At 43.8% G+C, this 19,108-nt stretch overlaps 1 protein-coding gene across 1 annotated transcript in view; it reads left to right on the top strand.

The window, feature by feature from the left end:
- The window catches only part of ALDH1A2 (aldehyde dehydrogenase 1 family member A2), a 71,819-nt gene that overhangs the window by 26,995 nt on the left and 25,716 nt on the right, over positions 1-19,108 (top strand). Inside the window, exons 2-6 of the mRNA XM_005309389.5 lie at positions 5,832-5,936; positions 6,157-6,297; positions 8,098-8,227; positions 15,658-15,719; positions 18,907-19,035. Of these exons, the coding sequence (XP_005309446.1) occupies positions 5,832-5,936; positions 6,157-6,297; positions 8,098-8,227; positions 15,658-15,719; positions 18,907-19,035 (567 nt within the window). The remainder of the gene's footprint in view (positions 1-5,831; positions 5,937-6,156; positions 6,298-8,097; positions 8,228-15,657; positions 15,720-18,906; positions 19,036-19,108) is intronic.

Below are 19,108 nucleotides of genomic sequence, written 5' to 3'. Positions count from 1 at the left end.
TATAATGAGCCGTTGAAGGAAGTTCAGATCTCTGCAAGATTATGACATTTTGCAAAAATTCAAACCACTTTATCCTCAGAATTTGATGATGACAGCGCATATGGAATGCCTCTAGATGCTCCATGTCTGCCTGTAAGTGGGTCCAGGTTTCTGACCCATATAGCAATACAGGTAGTACATAGGTTTGAGAGATCCTGAACTTTGTCTCTGGGCAAAGATATTTTTGCAGCCATAAGTTAGACATGGACTTCATGCAGGAGACAGTGAGACCTAATTGTTGAAGAAAGTCCAGTTTGGTGTGACTGTTTGACTCTGCTGGCAGTCTAGGTAGATAAATTAGTCAACACTCAACCCCATCTGCACCAAGGGTTCTGTTGGCCCAGATCCGAGGTTCTGGACCTTGGCCTTCTGCCATGAGATGCCTCCATTGAGTAGGCAATTTCTTGGAGACTGGGGGTTGAAATTCTCTGGCTTCTTCACAAGTACGTCACCATCGCTGGCATAGTCTTGGTGAGTGAACACTTCTTAACCAATCTTGATTCCAACATGTGGAGTGGCAAGTGCTAATATCCACTTGATAGTTTGACAGACTAGTGCCAGGGTGAGAATGCTTCCCTACCATGCAGCTGGGGTTGGGTAGAAACTGTGAAAGCTGGGAACAAATGCGCACTCTTACACTGGTACTGATGTGAAGATCACGCACCAGATTTAGCAAAACATCTGGAACACCAATTCTTTTCAGTGTGAGCCAAAATGCTGATCTGCCGTCTGAATCAAAAACCACGTTGATATTGATAAATGCTACATGAAACAGAAATGCAGCTCAGCCAGAAGGTAAAGTCATCATCCATTGTGGACCACCCAACGGTGAAATCTGATTGCGTGGACAACAATTTCTGTTAAGGCGCAGCTGCATCCTGCCAATCCGAATGCGAGTGAAGACCTTTCCAGGGACTTATGATGATGAGATTGGCCCGCAGTTGCTACATTCCGTGTGAGATCCTTTGCCCTTGTACAGGGACACTATGATGCCATCTTTCCATTCTGTTTATGCTCACATTTAAGAACAGCTGATGCAGGGCAATGCTCACTGGTTCCAAAGCATCTTTGAGTAGCCAGGGTGGAATGCCATCAGGTCCAGCAGCATGTCCATTCTGTAACTTTTGGATGACCTTTCATACTTCCTTGGATGATGAAGGATCAGTGTGCATCTCTGGCTCTGCAGCTATGTGGTGTGCCAGGTCACATAGCTCTGGATCGTCATCAGCATGTGTGTGGTTCAGCACATTTTTGTAATGTGTTTTCCATCTGTCCAGGACCTCATCCGTTGATGAGCAGGGAGAGCTGTCTGGTTTTGTGATGGGGATGTTAGATGGCTGTTTATGGCTGCCAGCCAGGCACATGATGGCTCTGTGCCAAGGCTGCACTGTATCACCAGCGAGTAGCAAAAATCCAGTCAACTCCGCCATATGATATACTGCTAGTTCCTGGAGATTTCAGAGCCGTGACTGGCTGTGATCAAACTCGGTATGAAACTGTGACAGCTTTGGTTAAGGTTCCCCAAATCATGACACCACCACCCAGCTTTTGATGTGTGCTACAAAGGGCTTGTCTCGTATGGGTTCCTGGTTTAGGCACCTTAACAACCATCGCAGTACCTGGATTTCAAACAATGGATGTGTCATGAGGGAAACTGACCACATCCTCATCAGAAATTGATCCATAGTGAGATCTTATGAGGCCTCTGATGGTGCAGAAGCACCAGCAAACTCAGACCAAGACTAGCTGTCCCTCAGGTCTCACTGCATTTTCCAACTCCTCACAAGCCAGATGTCCACCAACAGTCACTGTCAGTGTCTATCTGAGGATCCTGATGAAGCCCTGAAATACACACAGGCATTTGAGGATCACATATGTAAACTTCATATTCTCTAGGACAGGGGTTCTCAAACTGGGGGTCGGGACCACTCAGGGGATCACAAGGTTATTACATGGGGGATCGCGAGCTGTCAACTTCCACCCCAAACCCCGCTTTGCCTCCAGCATTTATAATAGTGTTAAATATATAAAAAAGTATTTTTAATTTATAAGGGGGTTTGCTATGTGAAAGGAGTCACCAGTACAAAAGTTTGAGAACCACTGCTCTAGGACAAAGGGGTGATTGTCTAAAGTGGTATACACAGGGCTGGCTCTAGGTCTTTTGCTGCCCCAAGCAAAAAAATTTTTGGCTGCCCCCCACCCCAGCCCTGGGCTCTCAACCACCCCTCCACCAGTGCCCTCCTCCACCCGCAGCCCCTGCTGCCCCAGCCCTGGGCTCTCTTTTCCCCCCACCCACCTGCACCCCCTGCCGCACCAATGCTGGTCTCCCCCCACCACCTGCACCCCTTGCCGCCCCAGCCCTGGGCTCCCCCCCCACCAGTACTGACTCCGCCCGCTCCCCCCTCACCTCCAGCCGGTCTGGCGCTGGCAGGGTCAGGGTAACCCCCGGGGCACCCCCCACGCACAACATGCTGCTGCTGCCAGGGCTGGCTCTAGACTTTTGCCACTGGAAGCAAAAAAAAAAAAGATGGCCGGAATGCCACCCCTGAAAATGTGCCACTCCAAGCACATTCTTGGTTTACTGGTGCCTAGAGCCAGCCCTGGGTATACATAATGCTATGTCACATGCCATGGCTGGAACGATTGGTTTCAGATAGTCATGCAAGAAACTTGGACTTTCTGAAGAGGACTTTGATATATCAGTGAAAAAGGCAGAGTCATATAAGCAGGGAAATGTTTGAGAACATAAATGGCAGAAAGGCATTTTCTAGGCCATGGCAAAATGTGACCATGAGATCTAAATCAACTCCCTGGCTGATGAAGCAGAGGAACTGGAAGTTGCAAAGTATAACAGTCTGCCTCTTGCCTACAGAGCCATCCCATGATAAATAAGGCAATGGGTTTGTCACCAGGGCCAACTCCAGGGTTTTTGCCGCCCCAAGTGGCGCAAAAAAAAAAAGAAAAGAAAAAAAAGCGGCGATCGCGATCTGCGGCGGCAATTCGGCGGGAGACCCTTCGCTCCAAGCGGGAGTGAGGGACCATCCACCAAATTGCCGTCGAATAGCTGGACGTGCCGCCCCTCTCCAGAGTGGCCGCCCCAAGCACCTGCTTGGTAAGCTGGTGCCTGGAGCTGGCCCTGTTTGTCACACCAGATTTTTCTCTAAATTTTCCTTTAGCTCCATCATCCAGGCATATCAGTTGTCAGGGAAGTCAGGGCCCTTGGCCATCTCTCTTAACCATGTTCTGTGGGTGGATGTCCAGAGCACAGCTTCAGAGGCATGTTTGTCAGTATGACAGCGATACCTTCACTTGATTCCCAGGTATAGAAGTCAGAGCGCAGACTCCTGCAATGGCAGTAAAAGCAATCAATGGGGTGACAAAGTCAACATATGACTTTTGTCTAGACAAGTCTATGATGTTTAGGTTACTTAAATAGGAAGTACCAGTTTTGTCCGAGCAAGGTCAGCAGTTAGGGTTAACTGATCTGTGAGGAAGCGAGAAGGGTATGAAATGTGTGTCATGAACTCATCTCCTGTCATGTAGCTATGAACTCAAAAGTGGGCCAGTTGTTGCCAAATGCATGTATTTTTCCAGTGAAAATGGGCTAGGTTTCATGAAGAATTTCATGGAGGGATGTGGATTTTCTTAGTGACAATGGGCTGTTTTCAAGTGAAGAAGGGTTCACACTGAAAACTCGTGCAAACTTATGGCTTCCACCCAACGTCAGTGCCCAAGTCACCATTGAATTTTTGTATTTTGAGTGGTGAGAACAGCACTAACAGAGACAGCCACATTCCAGTCTACCAGCAGCAAACTATCATGATCCACGTATTTTGAACTCTGCAGGTTTCTACATAAAAACAAATGTTCAGATATTCTCTGAGTAGCATAGATCGTTCCTGGTGTTATGAATGAAAGGTCCAATCCTGAGTGCCTTACTCATGGTTAGCGTGTACAGGGTGCATACAACCCCGAGTAAACTGCGATATGTGTTCACGCCATACCTGGGGTGCAGAAATCCTATCTTCAGCGGTGCAACATACTCCCATCTGCCTGCCTTTCCTGCTCTGTGGGCTAGCACACATGGGAGAGCATGGCTCCATACTCTCCTCATCCCCTTTTGGGGTGGACTGGGCCCCAGAGCCAGAGGAAGGAAGCAATTCTGATTGGCTCTTTATATGGGATGAGAAGCTCCTTGTGCCATTGTGTAATGGCCACCCACATTGTTATCACCCAGCATACCAGAAAAATCAGTTGTCATTAAAAAATCTTAATATAAACCATAAACAGTAGAGTAGTGATGTCTACAGTTTAGGGTATGTCTACACTACCTGCCGGATCGGCGGGCAGCGATTGATCCAGCGGAGATCGATTTATCACGTCTAGTCTAGATGCGATAAATCGACCCCTGAGCCCTCTCCCGTCGACTCCTGTACTCCAGTGTCAAGAGAGGTGCAAGCAGAGTCGACGGGGGAGCGGCAACGGTTGACTCACCACAGTGAAGACACCGCGGTAAGTCGATCTAAGTACGTCGACTTCAGCTACATTATTCACGTAGCTGAAGTTGCATAACTTAGATCAATCCCCTTCCCCCCCCCTCCCCCCAATGTAGACCAGGGCTTAGAGATGGCTCTGTACAGCATATACCTCATCGGTCATGGTATCAAAGGCCGCCTGGCGAAGTGGATGGACGTTCAACACTTTGCAGGATTGGTCCCTGATGTGCAGTGAGAATTGATGCTGAGCCTCCTCAACTCCCATTGACTCAAAGGGTCACTCAGCTTCTTGCAAGATTAAAGGGCCCATAAGGGTCTTTCTGTGCTTTAACCGAAGAAAGGGGCCTACCCTATAAACACAATTTAAACTGCCTTGCAGGAAATGGCCTATGAAGTTTAATCCTGTCACTCCAGTGTAAGGGTGAACTTCTGCGCAAAACTTCCATTGACTTCACTGAGGCCAGAACTTCCCCCTAGAGTGACTTATTGTAAGGGGGGCATTTCATATTTTCTAATAAAAATTTGTATTGTTTTCTCCAAAGTCATGCAGTAGAAATTTGGACCCCTACTATGTAGTTACCAACACAAAGTCCCACAGTAACGAACCTTTGCCAAAATAGCAACTGATTGGCAGGATTAGAATCTGCATTTGATTTGTCCATGACAATTAAGATGATATCATCATTAACAGGACTTAACAGTAATTTCATTGTTCTTTGCAGATATTTAATTCCGTGTTGCAACTTTTCAGTTTGGTCATAATCAACTGACTGTCTCTTGGAGAATTGTGATATTTGCGATTACTTAATATTGACTGGGTTATTTCAGTGACAAAACATTTACTTGCTGAGATGGGGATTTGAGTGACTAATCCACCATCTTGCCTTAGTCCTGGTAGTTTCAAGGTTTTGCTCCCATAAATTGTTTTTGAACTGTGGGTGACTCAAATTTCAATTTCAACCATGCCACTTAGGCCCAGATCCTCCCAGGTATTTAAGCTCCTAACTTCCCATTAAATCAGTGGAAGGGAGGAGCCTACATACCTTTTGAGGATCTCGGCTTTAGGGCCCCTTACTTCAGTGACAGCAGGATCAGGCCCTTCATATTAACTTTTGAACATTGTAAAGCAGAAATGAGTTCAGCACTTTGGTGCCAGAGTCTGCAGACCTTTATTGATGACTTTACTGTGACTTCAGTGAGGTTCTCATATGAGTAAAATGCTACTTGCTAAATGACTGGTACCTACAGAATGATTCAAAGCTTTAAAGTGCCTTTTCTTCTTCTTCCCCTTTTTAGATTTTCATAAATAATGAGTGGCAAAATTCTGAGAGTGGGAACATATTCCCAGTGTATAATCCATCAACAGGAGAGCAGATCTGTGAGATCCAGGAAGCTGACAAGGTAAAGTATCCCTGTGATATGGTTACAAATGTACACTGGACCAAAACCTATACCTCTTACTAGTCCACTCCAGAATCCCCACTGATGATAGACCAATCTTTTATTAACCCCTGCCCCTATAGTATGATTATGGTATATTGTCCGTTCGGAAACTTCAGATACCAACTAATACTCTGTCAGTGTTTACCCCAGGGCTTTATTGTTCCTTCCTCCTCAACAGGTTGATACGGACAAAGCAGTGAGGGCAGCTCGCCTTGCTTTCTCTCTAGGCTCGGTGTGGAGGAGAATGGATGCATCGGAAAGAGGCCGTCTCTTGGATAAACTAGCAGACTTGGTTGAAAGAGACAGAGCAATTCTAGCTGTAAGTGGTGTAGGGGGAAATCAAAAGTTGTTTCGTGTATGAGCTTTATATTCTGAGAGCAAATAAATTCATAGATGTGTAGATGTGAGTGACATTGGTGTCAGATTGGCGGTATGTCTGAATAGGTTTTCCAGTGACTCAAATGGGCTTTGGATCAGGCTCTGAGTGTGTGTGTAACGCCGACAGACCTCAGTCATCAGCGGGCAGGATCGAACCTGGGACCTCTGGAACTTAGTACATGACCCTCTACTGCATGATCTAAAAGCTAACTTTGGCTATTAACTAAGGCTGTAGAGCAGACTAATTTAACTCTCTCTCTTTAAGTGGTTTTGGTGCCACTAGATGGGACAGAACACCACACCCAGGAAGTGTGTGGATTACATGTGTATTCGTAACTTTGTGTTATGTTCTAAAATTTAAAAAATGGAAAAATGCATAAATCCAATTGTGCGGTAATAATTAATAAAAGGATAGATGAAATGCTATGCAGTAGTGAACCAGTAATGCAGTTTAGAAATTATGCTATTTAGCACATACATTAAGCTAATAAACTGCAGCATTGTTAATGTCATTTTCTGCATGTCAAGTGCTTTGGAACTAAGCTGGTGAACATCTTAATTCCAGCTTTGTCAACACTTAAATCATGTTACCACCAATGTATGCTGTAAAATCGCCATGGGGAAAAGGAAGTGGACAACAAACCAAGCTCACTATTCCTGTCGTTTGAGTTGTATGTCTAGAGCCAAATTCTTTGCTGAATTGCATCACAGGCAATGCTGCTGACTTCAGTTTGGGATGTAAGTCAGTGCAGAATTAGGCCCCTACTCTTCTGTATACAAATTACATTTATGGTCTGTATCTGTATGTGTTATACCTGCTATCTTATCTCCACTGTGCCCATTCATAACAATTTCTATTAGATAATACTAACAGCTGAAAGTTAGTTAAGCTACTCAACATCTAAGGAAATTTTATTGGATTCTTTTCACTAAACAATCTTAAGGACTCTTAAGAGGATGCCTAAAAAGATACTGTTGTCAATGGGAAAACTGAATTAAAAATAAAGCCCTTAGCTTGTTAAATTATGATCTTCCCTAGAGGAGAGCTTGTTTATTTGATGGTAATAAATACGCTGGCTGTACACTATAGATATCCCAGGCCTCAACAGGGGTCTTGGCAGCCATTTATAGAAAATTTTATATTCACATCGATTTTATAAAGAGGAATACGTCAGTTCTGCTCTCTACGAAGTGAGATAGTTAATGTAGGGTTACAAAGAGCCCATTCTCAGCTGTTATCATGAACATAGCAGATCCTAGTTTGACAGGCATTTTTATCTTGGCTCCTGATTAAAGAAATGTTGTGTTTATGTATTTGAACTAAACACAGTGACTATTAAGTGCACACACACACACACACACACACACACACATACACACACACACACACATACTTACTCTTAAAATCATAGGGGTTTTAGGGACTTTTAAAATTACTAGGATTTTTCAAGAAAAATTCTGTATGTTTCAGATCAGTTGAAATATTCAACAAAAGTTTCACCATGCAACTCTTGAGAAGTCGTTGTTCCTAATATTATTGCCACCCCCCATCCCCCCCCCCACAAAAAAACAAAACAGTAGCAGTAAAAAGGGATCTTAATAGCTATTGTGAAGTTCCTGATGTTGGGGGAAGCCTGGTTTGATCCTCATTACTACTCGTCTGTCACTAGTGTCATTACATGAGTGGTTGGAGTATTGCACTCTGCATAGCCTGATGTGCTACTTTGCTCTTGTCCTCCAGACCATGGAATCGCTGAATAGTGGCAAACCCTTTCTGCAGGCTTTCTATGTAGATCTTCAGGGAGTCATCAAAACGCTGAGGTATTACGCAGGTTGGGCAGACAAGATTCATGGAATGACCATTCCTGTGGGTAAGTAGAATTCACAGAAGCAGCAGATTCTACCTGCAATATGATTCTTCTTTGGAATTTTATTTAAATATCTACACAAACACTTGGGCAAAATGGAGCACCCATGAGACCTATTAGATTATGGAATAACCTCTTGTAAAAGGTGGAGGAAGCCCTACAATTGGATTACTTAAAATCAGATTGGAAAAAGCACTAGATAATATGCTGTTGAGTACAATATTAAACTGTCACTGGGATGGACTAGATAACTAGATCACTTACTGTGATTAAAGTCAATGGAAAGCTTCACATGCACATCCAAAGGAATGTTTGGACCCCTATGTATGTGTACCATGAAGTAAACTACAGATAGCTTTTGATAGCTATATTTAAATATAAATATAATTGTCAAGATGGATATTATGCACCCTGATGCATTTGAAAATATAGGCATAATTTGGGCAAATTCTGTGCATAATCCTTCATGTAGCTCTCCGACTGAAGCTACTCCTTACTTTTCACCCCTATTGCCCCTGCTTTTCCAAATTTGTAGCCTTAGTTGTGCTCATTTGTGTGGTTTAAAATGGGCATTAGTAATATCCAGCATGCACCAGGATGTGACTATCCAACTCATTTTACTTGTTATTCAAACTGGATTCAAATTCACAGATACCTTGAGAGAGTTTGTAATTTCATTAAAGAGAAACATCCATAAATACAAGATACTTTTTTTTTATGGAATCTGCTTCCTTCTGATGTACAGTGGGATCAGTAGTTAATAATGTGTGTGGGAGAAAAGCTGGGGCATAAGTGGTGGGGAGAAGTTATTCTGCTCTTCTATTTTAGTAAAGAGGTAAGAAAATGTAGCTGAGTTTTCTTAGCTTTCATTTTTAGCTGACAACCCACTCCCTTTCCATTTTCTATTGAAAGCATACTAATCTATGGTCTACAATGAGATTGCCTACAATGGAATATGGCCTATCCACGACTGCGATTAGCAAATATCTGCAGTGGTTGGAGATGGGACATTAGATGGGGAGGGCTCTGAGTTACTACAGAGAATACTTTCCCAGGTATCTGGCTGGTGGGTCTCACTCACATGCTCAGAATCTAACTGATCACCATATTTGGAGTAGGGAAGGAATTTTCTCCAAAATCAGATTAGTGGGGACCCTGGGAATTTTCACCTTCTTCTGCAGCATGGGGCATGAGTCACTTGCTGGTTTGAACTAGAGTAAATGGTTGAATCTTCGTAACCTGAAGTCTTTAAATCACAATTTGAGGACATCAGTAACTCAGCCAGAAGCTATGGGTCTGTGACAGGAGTAGGTGGGTTAGGTTCTGGGGCTTGCTATGTGTAGGTCAGACTAGATGATCCATGACAGTCCCTTGTGGCCTTAAAGTCTATGAGTCAGTGTATTTTCACTAAAGAAATGGCACTGTAACATTGAGTAAAAGCTCTTCTGTAAAGACTAAAGAAAATATTGCCACCAAATTCTTTGTGTCCTGCTTTCACTTAAAATTGACACAAGCAATAGTGCAGAGCACACCATACATTCATATATTCAGCAAATTTCCTGCTCCCTAATCCCTTCTTCCCTTGTCAGTGAATGCCTCCTCCTCACATATGAGCCCAGCAGGAATACAGAAGTTAAGTCACTGGGTAAAAGGCATTGCCAACTCGGGAGAACAAATACTCTGTTTATTCCAGTCCTTAAAAATGCAAACAACCAAAGCACTGCAGGAAAGCAGCTGTAAAACTGAGTTTGTTAGTGAAGTGGTCTGAGTTCCTGAGGCCACATTTTCAGCAAGCCTCCCTAAATGCAAACCACAATGGCCTGCACAATTACTGATATCCATATCCTTGTGCAAACGTGGGATTTTCCAGACAAAAATGGGTGAAATTGCAATTTCTGAGGGTGCAATTTGGCCCTTTTTAGCTAGCAAGGATTTTCTCCCTGAATCTGATTCACCCATGTGTTTCTCTGGTAAACTCATGGCTATCAGTAGAGTTACACCAGTGTAAAGTTAGTTATGCCAGCCTAAAGATGGAGTTACCGAGGGATGACTGTTTACATAGTTACAGTCAACTTGTCAAAGGAAATCAGACATGACAATAAAACCACAAAAAAATCCAATTAAATTTCTTCCCCCACCCCGGTCTGTTAAATGTGATAATGAATTAGACACCCTACAGTCCTCTGATGTTTATTTTTGACAAGGTTTTTCTTCTTTAAAACAACTGCAGACCAGGGAGAGACAGGAAGGAAGGCACTGGATATAGGGGTGGCTAAGAAGGAAGAGTGTTCGTTAGAGTCAAATTTGTTCTGGTCTCAGTGTTAGGGCTCCACCCTGCCCTTTGCTCCCTATTGCAAAACCCTGTTGATTAGGGTTACCATCCGTCCGGGTTTCCCCGGACATGTCCGGCTTTTTTAGCTTTAAATGGCCATTCGGGGGGGATTTCTAATACGGTAGAAATGTCCGGGATTTCCCCCTTCCCCTCATGCAGAGTGCGGCGCGGCTGATTGGATGGCTGTGCCTGATTGAAAGCTGCTCGCAGCCACTGGGGCCTTTAGCAGCCAGAGTCCCTCCCCATCCCCGCACCCTCCTCCCCCGCAGAGCAGGGCCTTATTTGTTTGGCTGCACGTGGAGCCCGCAGCTCTCCCTCGGCCTGGGGGGGGGGCAGGCAAGGGACAGGGAACAGGGGGTTAGATTGGTCGGGGGGTTCTTGGGGGGCTGTCAGGAGAAGGGGGTGTAGAGAGCAGTTGGAGCAGGTAAGGGACAGGGAACAGAGAGTTAGATTGGACGGGGGTTCTGGGGGGGGCTGTCAGGAGAAGGGGGTGTGGAGAGCGTTTGGGGCAGGTAAGGGACAGGGAACAGGGGGGTTAGATTGGTCGGGGGTTCTGGGGGGGCTGTCGGGAGAAGGGGGTGTAGAGAGCGGTTGGGGCAGGTAAGGGACAGGGAACGGGGGGGTTAGATTGGTCGAGGGTTCTGGGGGGGGCTGTTGGGAGAAGGGGGTGTAGAGAGCGGTTGGGGCAGTCAGGGGACAGGGAGCAGGGAGACTTAGATAGGGGGTGGGGTCCTGGAGGCAGTTGGGGGGGGGGGGGGACAGGTAGGGGGTAGGGGGATTCTGAGGGTGGGAAGTGGGAGGGGGCGGGGCTGGGGCGGGGCTAGGGCAGCAACCCGTGTCCTCTTTTTTGATTGTTGAAATATGGTAACCCTACTGTTGATGTCAAGGACAGCAGAATCAGGCCCTGACTAGAAACTGTTAGATTAATAAAGCTATTACAGACCAAAGTATAGCTGTAGCTACAGTATATGCCACATCACAAGTTATAGGACCAATTCTGCTCTGGTTACATCCAGGCTATCACACAATACGTTTCCAAGGCTGAATCTGTCATCTCTGTCTCTTATTTTTATATGTGCCACTATACGAGCCATATGGTTACATATTAGACCTGCCACATTACCATATATGTGAAAACTAAATACCCAGGACATGGTTTTACTCCTGTGAGAGATCTGCTTGGATACCCCTATGGAAGGTGTTCCAATACCAAAGCAGAAATCCCTGAATATAAACGTGATTTTCTAATTGGGAAATTAAAAACAATAATCTTTGGGCCAGATCCTCAGTTGCTGTGAACTGGTGGCTCTATTAACGTCAGTGAGCTAGGCCAATTTACACCAGCTGAGGATATATTTTTTTAAAAATAACATATGCTCTTTTCTATAAACCTGTTTTAATACAACTTGAAAAAGAGACAAATTCAGTTTGTTTTTCTGCATTTACCTTAACGATTTGGTAGAAAAAAATAGGAGAGGTGTCAGATGAGCAGCCTGGCTGAAGTCCCTTATCTACCAAATGGCTACAGTATGGACTGCAACAATGCAAGTTTCACACATTGTCCTGCCATATGCCTCCACCCTGACCTAGAGGTACCAACTCTAAGGGTCCTGCATTTCCTTCTTACTCTATATGCAATTCTTATTCTTGCTGGTGAACACGCACTCCTGCAAGATGTCCCATTTGAAACCAAGGGGATGACTCATGTAGATGTTCGCTAGCATGAGTAAATGGGTGCACAGTTGGGCTCTCAGTCACCAGACCCATTTGATCTCCAGTTTCTTTGCTTACTGCCTACAAAGTTGATTGATAATGAATGAGGTGGTGAACTTCGTGATACAGACACTTGTCAGTTGAGACTCAGCCCTGGTCTACACTGGGGTAATAGCGTAGCTGATGTCAACATATCTTAGATCAAATTAAAATTACTTACTTCGCGTCCTCGTGGCGCTGGATCGACGGCCGTGGCTCCCCCATCGACTTTGCTTCCGCCTCTCGCACTGGTGGAGTTCAGCAGTCGATGGGAGAGTGATCAGGGATCGATCGCTACCCGCCGATCCGGCGGGTAGTGTAGACGTACCTCTAGAGGGTGACCTACTTCAGCTCTCAAAGGACATCAGGCAGTGACAACTTCCATTTACTACTAATCTGGACTGGATTTGAATCAGTGGCCTAGATGTGGAATGGCATATCCTGTTGTCATTCCCTCAAGACAGTCACAATCACGGTAACTTTATAAAGTATCTTTCAACACATTAATTGTTTTAGAAGTCATGAAATTGGTTAACAGGGATGATCCTTTTGGATTTCACAGCTGTCCACCTGGAGTGTGCTAGGATCTGCTTTCTCACCAAACCTAGCTCGATGTGTTTTCTGCTGAGTAATGGGCTAATAATGCGCACAAAGATGTCTAATAACAGCCGCATTACAACATACCAGAGCCCTGTCTACCAGGGCTAATTCACCAGGGCTAATTTCGCTGATTTAAGGAGATCCCAGTGGGAAGCTTGTCCTTCAGGACAAGAGCTAGAGCCAGAGCTAGTGGTCAGCCGGTTCGCCCTCCCTGGGGGATTCAGAGTAAACTGTCTCAAGTGACAACAGCTCACAATCCTGAAGCAGTTGCAGAAAGGTTCAGGTGCTGCAGAGATTAAAGTCAAGACCTTTGTGCCTGGCATAGATGGATCTTCTTTCAGTCACCTCGGTGTGGGTGTCAGATATACAGACCTCACTCGGGTAGTCTCCTGCCTGCTGACAGCTACTAGGAGAGCACTGGGGAGAGTGAGTGAGAATTAGCACATTTTCACACCATCTTAAAGTAACAGTGTTTTCATTACTGCGAGTTTTATAAGTTTATATTAAAACTTAAAAGTTTCATTGTTACCTGTGTAGTTTCTGAGCACAAAGGAGTCAGGCTTTTTAACTATCATTGTTTAGTTAAAATGACTCACTTCATCAAACTTAGTTATTCTGCCATTGCAAAAACTTGTTTTATGGTGTGCACCAGGCAGCCTACAGATGCACCTTTGGCATTTCCAACTTCACCTTCACCCTCTGGGTTATTTGAAATCTGCAGCGATGGCTGAAGGAAATGTTATTAAACATCCCCAATAATTTCACCAGAATTGTGAGGTCTGTGGATGACCAACATTTAAAGTAGGTGTCAAAAAGGGGCTGTTATTCTGGAGTCTGGCAGAAGCCTTGCAAACATCAGAGGTATCACTGTGAAGAAGACTCTGAGTGAGGAAAGAACGGGCCTTTTATGTCCAATCGAATTAACTGTGATTTGGATGACTTCGCAACCACGTTTGGGTTCACTGCAGCTTTACCTCATGGGCCATGAAGTAGTGCAATAATGATGATACAGGGATGGCCAAAACACAAATGGTGCTACTGCCCTGTTACTGTTATATTGTCAGAGGCTTTCTGCCTAGGATCCATTTATCTTGGTGTTAGCGAGCATAGGCTTGTATTTTCACCTCACACTTCTATGATTCTTTTAAAAATATTCTCTAAATAGAGCATTTTGATTATTTTGAAATATAACCCAGTCTCTATAGTTCCTCCTGTTCTTTTCCTTCTGTCTAGGCCAAGCAGACCAAACTGATTCATCAACCATCTTTCTTCTTCCTTCCCCTGTGTTACACTCTGTTTCTCTCTCTCTTATTCTATTAATCTTTCTTTCTCTCTCTCGCTCTCTCTCTGTGTGACCCTTTTCCTCTTTTGTCTCCCTCTGTTGCACATAGCCTGCTGATAACTATTTTATAGCTAATATTCAGTTTCTGGTCTCTTGAAAACTTTGAAGCCAAATCCCTGCTGATTAACGTACAGTAGTGCTTTATGGGTATGTTTCCCCTACACAAAATGAAATAGACTTACAGAAACAAGTAAAACTAAAAATTTTTGTTTCTAATCAAAGCTAAGCTGAAGCCTGTGTTTAAAACCAGGAAACTTTCTGGATTAGCCTATTTATTGTTACCAGATGTATGGGACCAAAGTCTGCTGCAGGTTCCCCAAATCATTCCGTGCTCTAATTTTCACCTTTTCCCCTGAGATTGAGCCTAGGTACATTTCTCACCAGTCTTACCCATATTTAGCTGAGGTGATTCTGGTGCATAAACAGATGCCTATATTTGTAAATACGTGTGTGTTCCTATAGACACAGACCTGCTCAGAGACCTACAGCTCTAACCAGGGCAATGTGAAAGGTTGGCAGAGAGGAAAAATCAGACCCCCAAATCAGGGAGCTTTCAGATTTCTGTTTACTTCTTGAAGTGAGTCACTTCACCCCCTTCACTGTAGTGATTTAGCTCAGGAGCCTGCCCCCCACTAAATGAAACCTCCAGGCTGGGCATAGGTCTCATTTTAAAGCCTGGTACCTACCACATTTGTTTTTTGCCATCTTGGTTTTCAAGGCTCTAAAAATAATTGTCAGTGATTCAGAGAGACAAGGTGGGTGAGGTAATCTCTTTTATTGGACCAACTTCTGTTGGGTGAGAGACACAAGCTCTCAAACCACACAGAGCTCTTCCTCAGTGATTCAGAGGATTAATTTTTTCTTCTCTTCTTCCAGCCTGGAGGCAAGTAAGTGGCTTCCTTTGAGGCCACTGCCAAAACCTCTGTGGGTATGTCTACACTGCAATTAAAAACCCACGGGTGCCAGTGCCAGCTGATTCGAGCTCCGGCTAAGGGGCTGTTTATTTGCAGTGTAGACATTTGGGTTTGGGCTGGAGCCAGGCTGTAGAACCCTGCAAGGTGAGAGGGTCCCAGAACTCACGCTGCAGCGAACAGCCCCTTAGCCCAAGCCCACAAGCCTGAGTCCACTGGCATAGGCCAGCCACAGGTGTCTAATTGCAGTGTAGACACACCCTTTGTGCACAGATTGTCCTCTTTCCCAAGGAACCAAGCATGTCACCTTTGCATGTGGTGCAAACAATTGGGTTGCTCCAGATTTCCCACGCTGGTTCACGAAAGATATTTCAGTGACTACTTTATTTCTTTTACTGCCATCAAAGGCTGATCCTTAAAGCTCTCCCCCCGCCCCTTTTTTTTTGTTCTGCCAAGTCAAACTGCTCTTGAGACTAACCATTCTCATCTGTTTCAGATGGAGATTATTTTACGTTTACAAGACATGAACCCATCGGAGTGTGTGGACAGATCATCCCTGTGAGTATCTCTGCTAGTGCTTTGTATTTATTTTCATTTGAACTAGCTCTCTTTAAAAGACACATAAAACATGGACCTCAGCTATGTGTGTTTTCCATTACGAAAAAAAGCTGAGCTCATATTGTTGACATATCTTTAACAGTCTCTCTGCAAATGCTTATTTGAACACGCTAATAGGGTTTTAGCTCTGGTATTAGGAGTTAAGTTCTCAAGTCATAGAATTCTCATGATTAAAACAAGCAAAGCAAAACACAGTGTTAATATGCTGTCATTGGTTATGGATGTTCACACAACTTATGGAAAATTGATGCTTTACTGTGGCAGTCACTTTTTATTTAGTTAGTTTTTACTGCAATTTAACAGACTCCTCCAAGTTCCTGGGACAATGTTATGTATTTTAATTCTGTTCTTTCCTGGTATTTCTTTTTATAAAGCTTTTAGAAAAGAAGAAACTCCAGAAGACACGTCGTTACAGTTAACATTGTGCAGATTATTAAAAACATGAAGGGTTTATTGTATTTGTTGCAAGAGAGAAGGACACTTATTATTTCATTAAATTTAATACTCTTTCCTCCCCCCGCCCCCACGTATGCACCCTCGGCAAACTCCTGTGATACATTGCATGGGAACTTCATTGAACAAGCATTCTTTTCTAAAGTACTGGTTAATGGTTTCTGGGAGAAATTTCAATGGGAGGCTCATGTACAGCTATTAAAATATGGTGCGGAAGCTTTTCCTTTACAAAGCATTGGGGAACTAATCAAGAATTTTTTGTTGATGTTGGTTTTTGTTTTATTCATGTCTACCGCAAGCCCCTGAGCAGCCAGGGTGTGTTTGTAATATGCAGCAATTGCAATAAAAAAGAGAAACCCAAAAAAGATGCTTTTTAACAATGTCCAGGCCTTTTTTCTCTTACTATTTATTATTATATTTCTTTGTAAGAGTGGTTCTTGTGGCTGGCACTCTGTATGAACACCTTGGGAAGGAGCTCATAGTCTAAGCCCCCATCCTGCAAACACCTACACATATTCTTAACTTCTAGTCACATGAACAGCTCTGTGGAATGAGTGACTTCAGTGGCAATAGACTTGTGCAAAGTTAAGCATGTGCGTAGGTGTTTGCAGGATCAGAACCTTAACGCCCATTCCTAAGGCATTGGGCGCTTCCTGGGAGCTGCTCAGTGCCCTCAACTGACAAGTTCTGTTTAAGTCACTGGAAGCTGTGGGTACTGAACACTTTGCTGGAGGTGCCCAAGATCCTGAAGAATGCAGGATTTATTTACTTTATGTAGAGTTGTACAAAAGGGGAATCTTATCCAAGGCCCCTGCAATGTATTACAAAAATAAAACTAAACAGCCAGCACTACACAAAACTTCCCTCCCTGCTCCAGATCTAACCCCCATCAAAACCTACCCTCCACTGTAGCCTTGAATGCTGCAGTATACCCTGAAGGTTAACAAACCCGGGCCATTTGGGTTTGTCCCATTTCTCCCAGACCTGAGATCCCCTCATGGAGAACCCTCTATTGCTGAGCTCCTCTCTTTTAAATGAAGGGGGATCCAGCTCAGGTGCCGCTGCTGATCACAGCTGTGGCATCATGACACAAGGAGAGAGGAGATCCAGTAGGTAGATAAGTCCTAGGCTAGGATCCAGCTGTAAATTAGGCCCTAACAGCACAGTCCAAACACATTTCCACATAATCCATTACATATGATTTATGCAGATATGTAGGTTGAAGCTGTATTTATTTTGATTTTTAGTGTCTTACATAACGAAACCTTCCTGGAGAAGGATGAGGAAAGACCTTGTAAGGTTCCTAAGTAGAGACGCCTATTTTCACCCTGCCACATTTTGCACTATAAAACTCTTCAGAGCTTTACTGCAAGAGGCGACAGAAGTGCAGGCTGTCAGCATACTGTTGGCCCAATGTCTCTACTCCCAGGCTTATATACTGGTGATGGAATTAAAACATCACTCTGTCTCCAAAGTTTATAAACAACTGAGGGGGAAAAAAATTGGGTGTTCGGTGAAGGAAAGACATTTGTGTATTTTTTCAAGCTTGCCAGGGGCTAGCGAGAGGTCTATGAGAGTGGCAGCTGATGTGCATCAGGCAGTCACACCTTCTAGCGAGTGGCTGACTCTTCATGACTGATATTTCTATTTTCTTCCAAGTGAGATTATTATAGTTACCGCTATGAGTTCAATGCTGCAAACGCAGCCATGAATAACTTTACTCACATGAAATCAACGGGACTGCTCATGTGAGTAAAGTAACTTACATGCATAAGTGTTTGCAGGATCAGGCACAAATGCAGAAGGCCAGATACCTTTGATGATTGCTACCAGATGGAATCGTAGCCATTTTGTGCAGCAAATAAATATAATGGGCCAAATTTTCTGCTGCGGTAAATTGGAATCCTTCAGTTGAAGTCAATGGAGTCGCACAAATTTACACCAGCAGATAATTTGGCTGGACCAATTTACTGTCTCTATTTTTCTTGTGTGTTTCATACCAATTGTTCAACAAGAACTTGTAATGAAACTGACACAGATAGCTGACTGTCTTTTTGTCTCTGCTATTTCCATGGCAATGAGCTGTAAACATGTTAAAACTTCCTCAGTAAATAAATAGACAGTATAGAGTGCTGATACTGTAGAGATATTGGGAGAGGTGTGGGGGGAGTTATTTCTTATAATCCCATCAGTTAATTATGTATGGGTTTGCCTAGAAATGTTATGGATTTCTTAAAAAGCATTCAAGGGTTAGAAATTTATCTATCTATCTATAATATAAAAATCTCTGGCACTGATGCAAAATAGTTCTTTCTGAACACCACAGAGCCAGGAGGTATTTGTCCTGAGGGGGGAAAAAAAAAGAGGTGCCAATCGCAAAATAGTCAATGACATTAAAAGCTCTGATTAAAAAAATTGACGTATAACCCAAAATTCTTTTTGAGAAGATAGGGGGCGGCGGTTATAATTCTTTGAGTAGAGGAGAAAGAAGAATTGAAAGGTCACTGTTGCCTCTTTCTTAATGGTGGTAATTAAAAAAAACCCTTGCTTTGTGCTGGGAAAGATTTATGTTGAGGATAAGCCTGAGAAATCAGTGAGGTAGCAGCTTGACATCTTGAAAACAAAGCACCACTGCAATATTTTTTCATCTATCAACTTTTATTTTTTCCTACAGTGGAACTTCCCCCTGCTGATGTTTGCATGGAAGATTGCCCCAGCTCTGTGCTGTGGCAATACAGTAGTTATTAAACCAGCAGAGCAAACACCACTCAGTGCGCTTTATATGGGAGCCCTCATCAAGGAGGTAAGAATAATTGATAGGAATAATGTCTCTGGCTCTCCTTACAGCTAAGGAACTACCACAGCATGTCTAGTTT

The sequence above is a fragment of the Chrysemys picta genome, chromosome 10 (genome assembly GCF_011386835.1).
Source record: "Chrysemys picta bellii isolate R12L10 chromosome 10, ASM1138683v2, whole genome shotgun sequence".
NCBI lineage: Eukaryota > Metazoa > Chordata > Testudines > Emydidae > Chrysemys > Chrysemys picta.
Note: the sequence above shows the minus strand (reverse complement) of the source record. Positions and strands in the feature narration are given on the sequence as shown.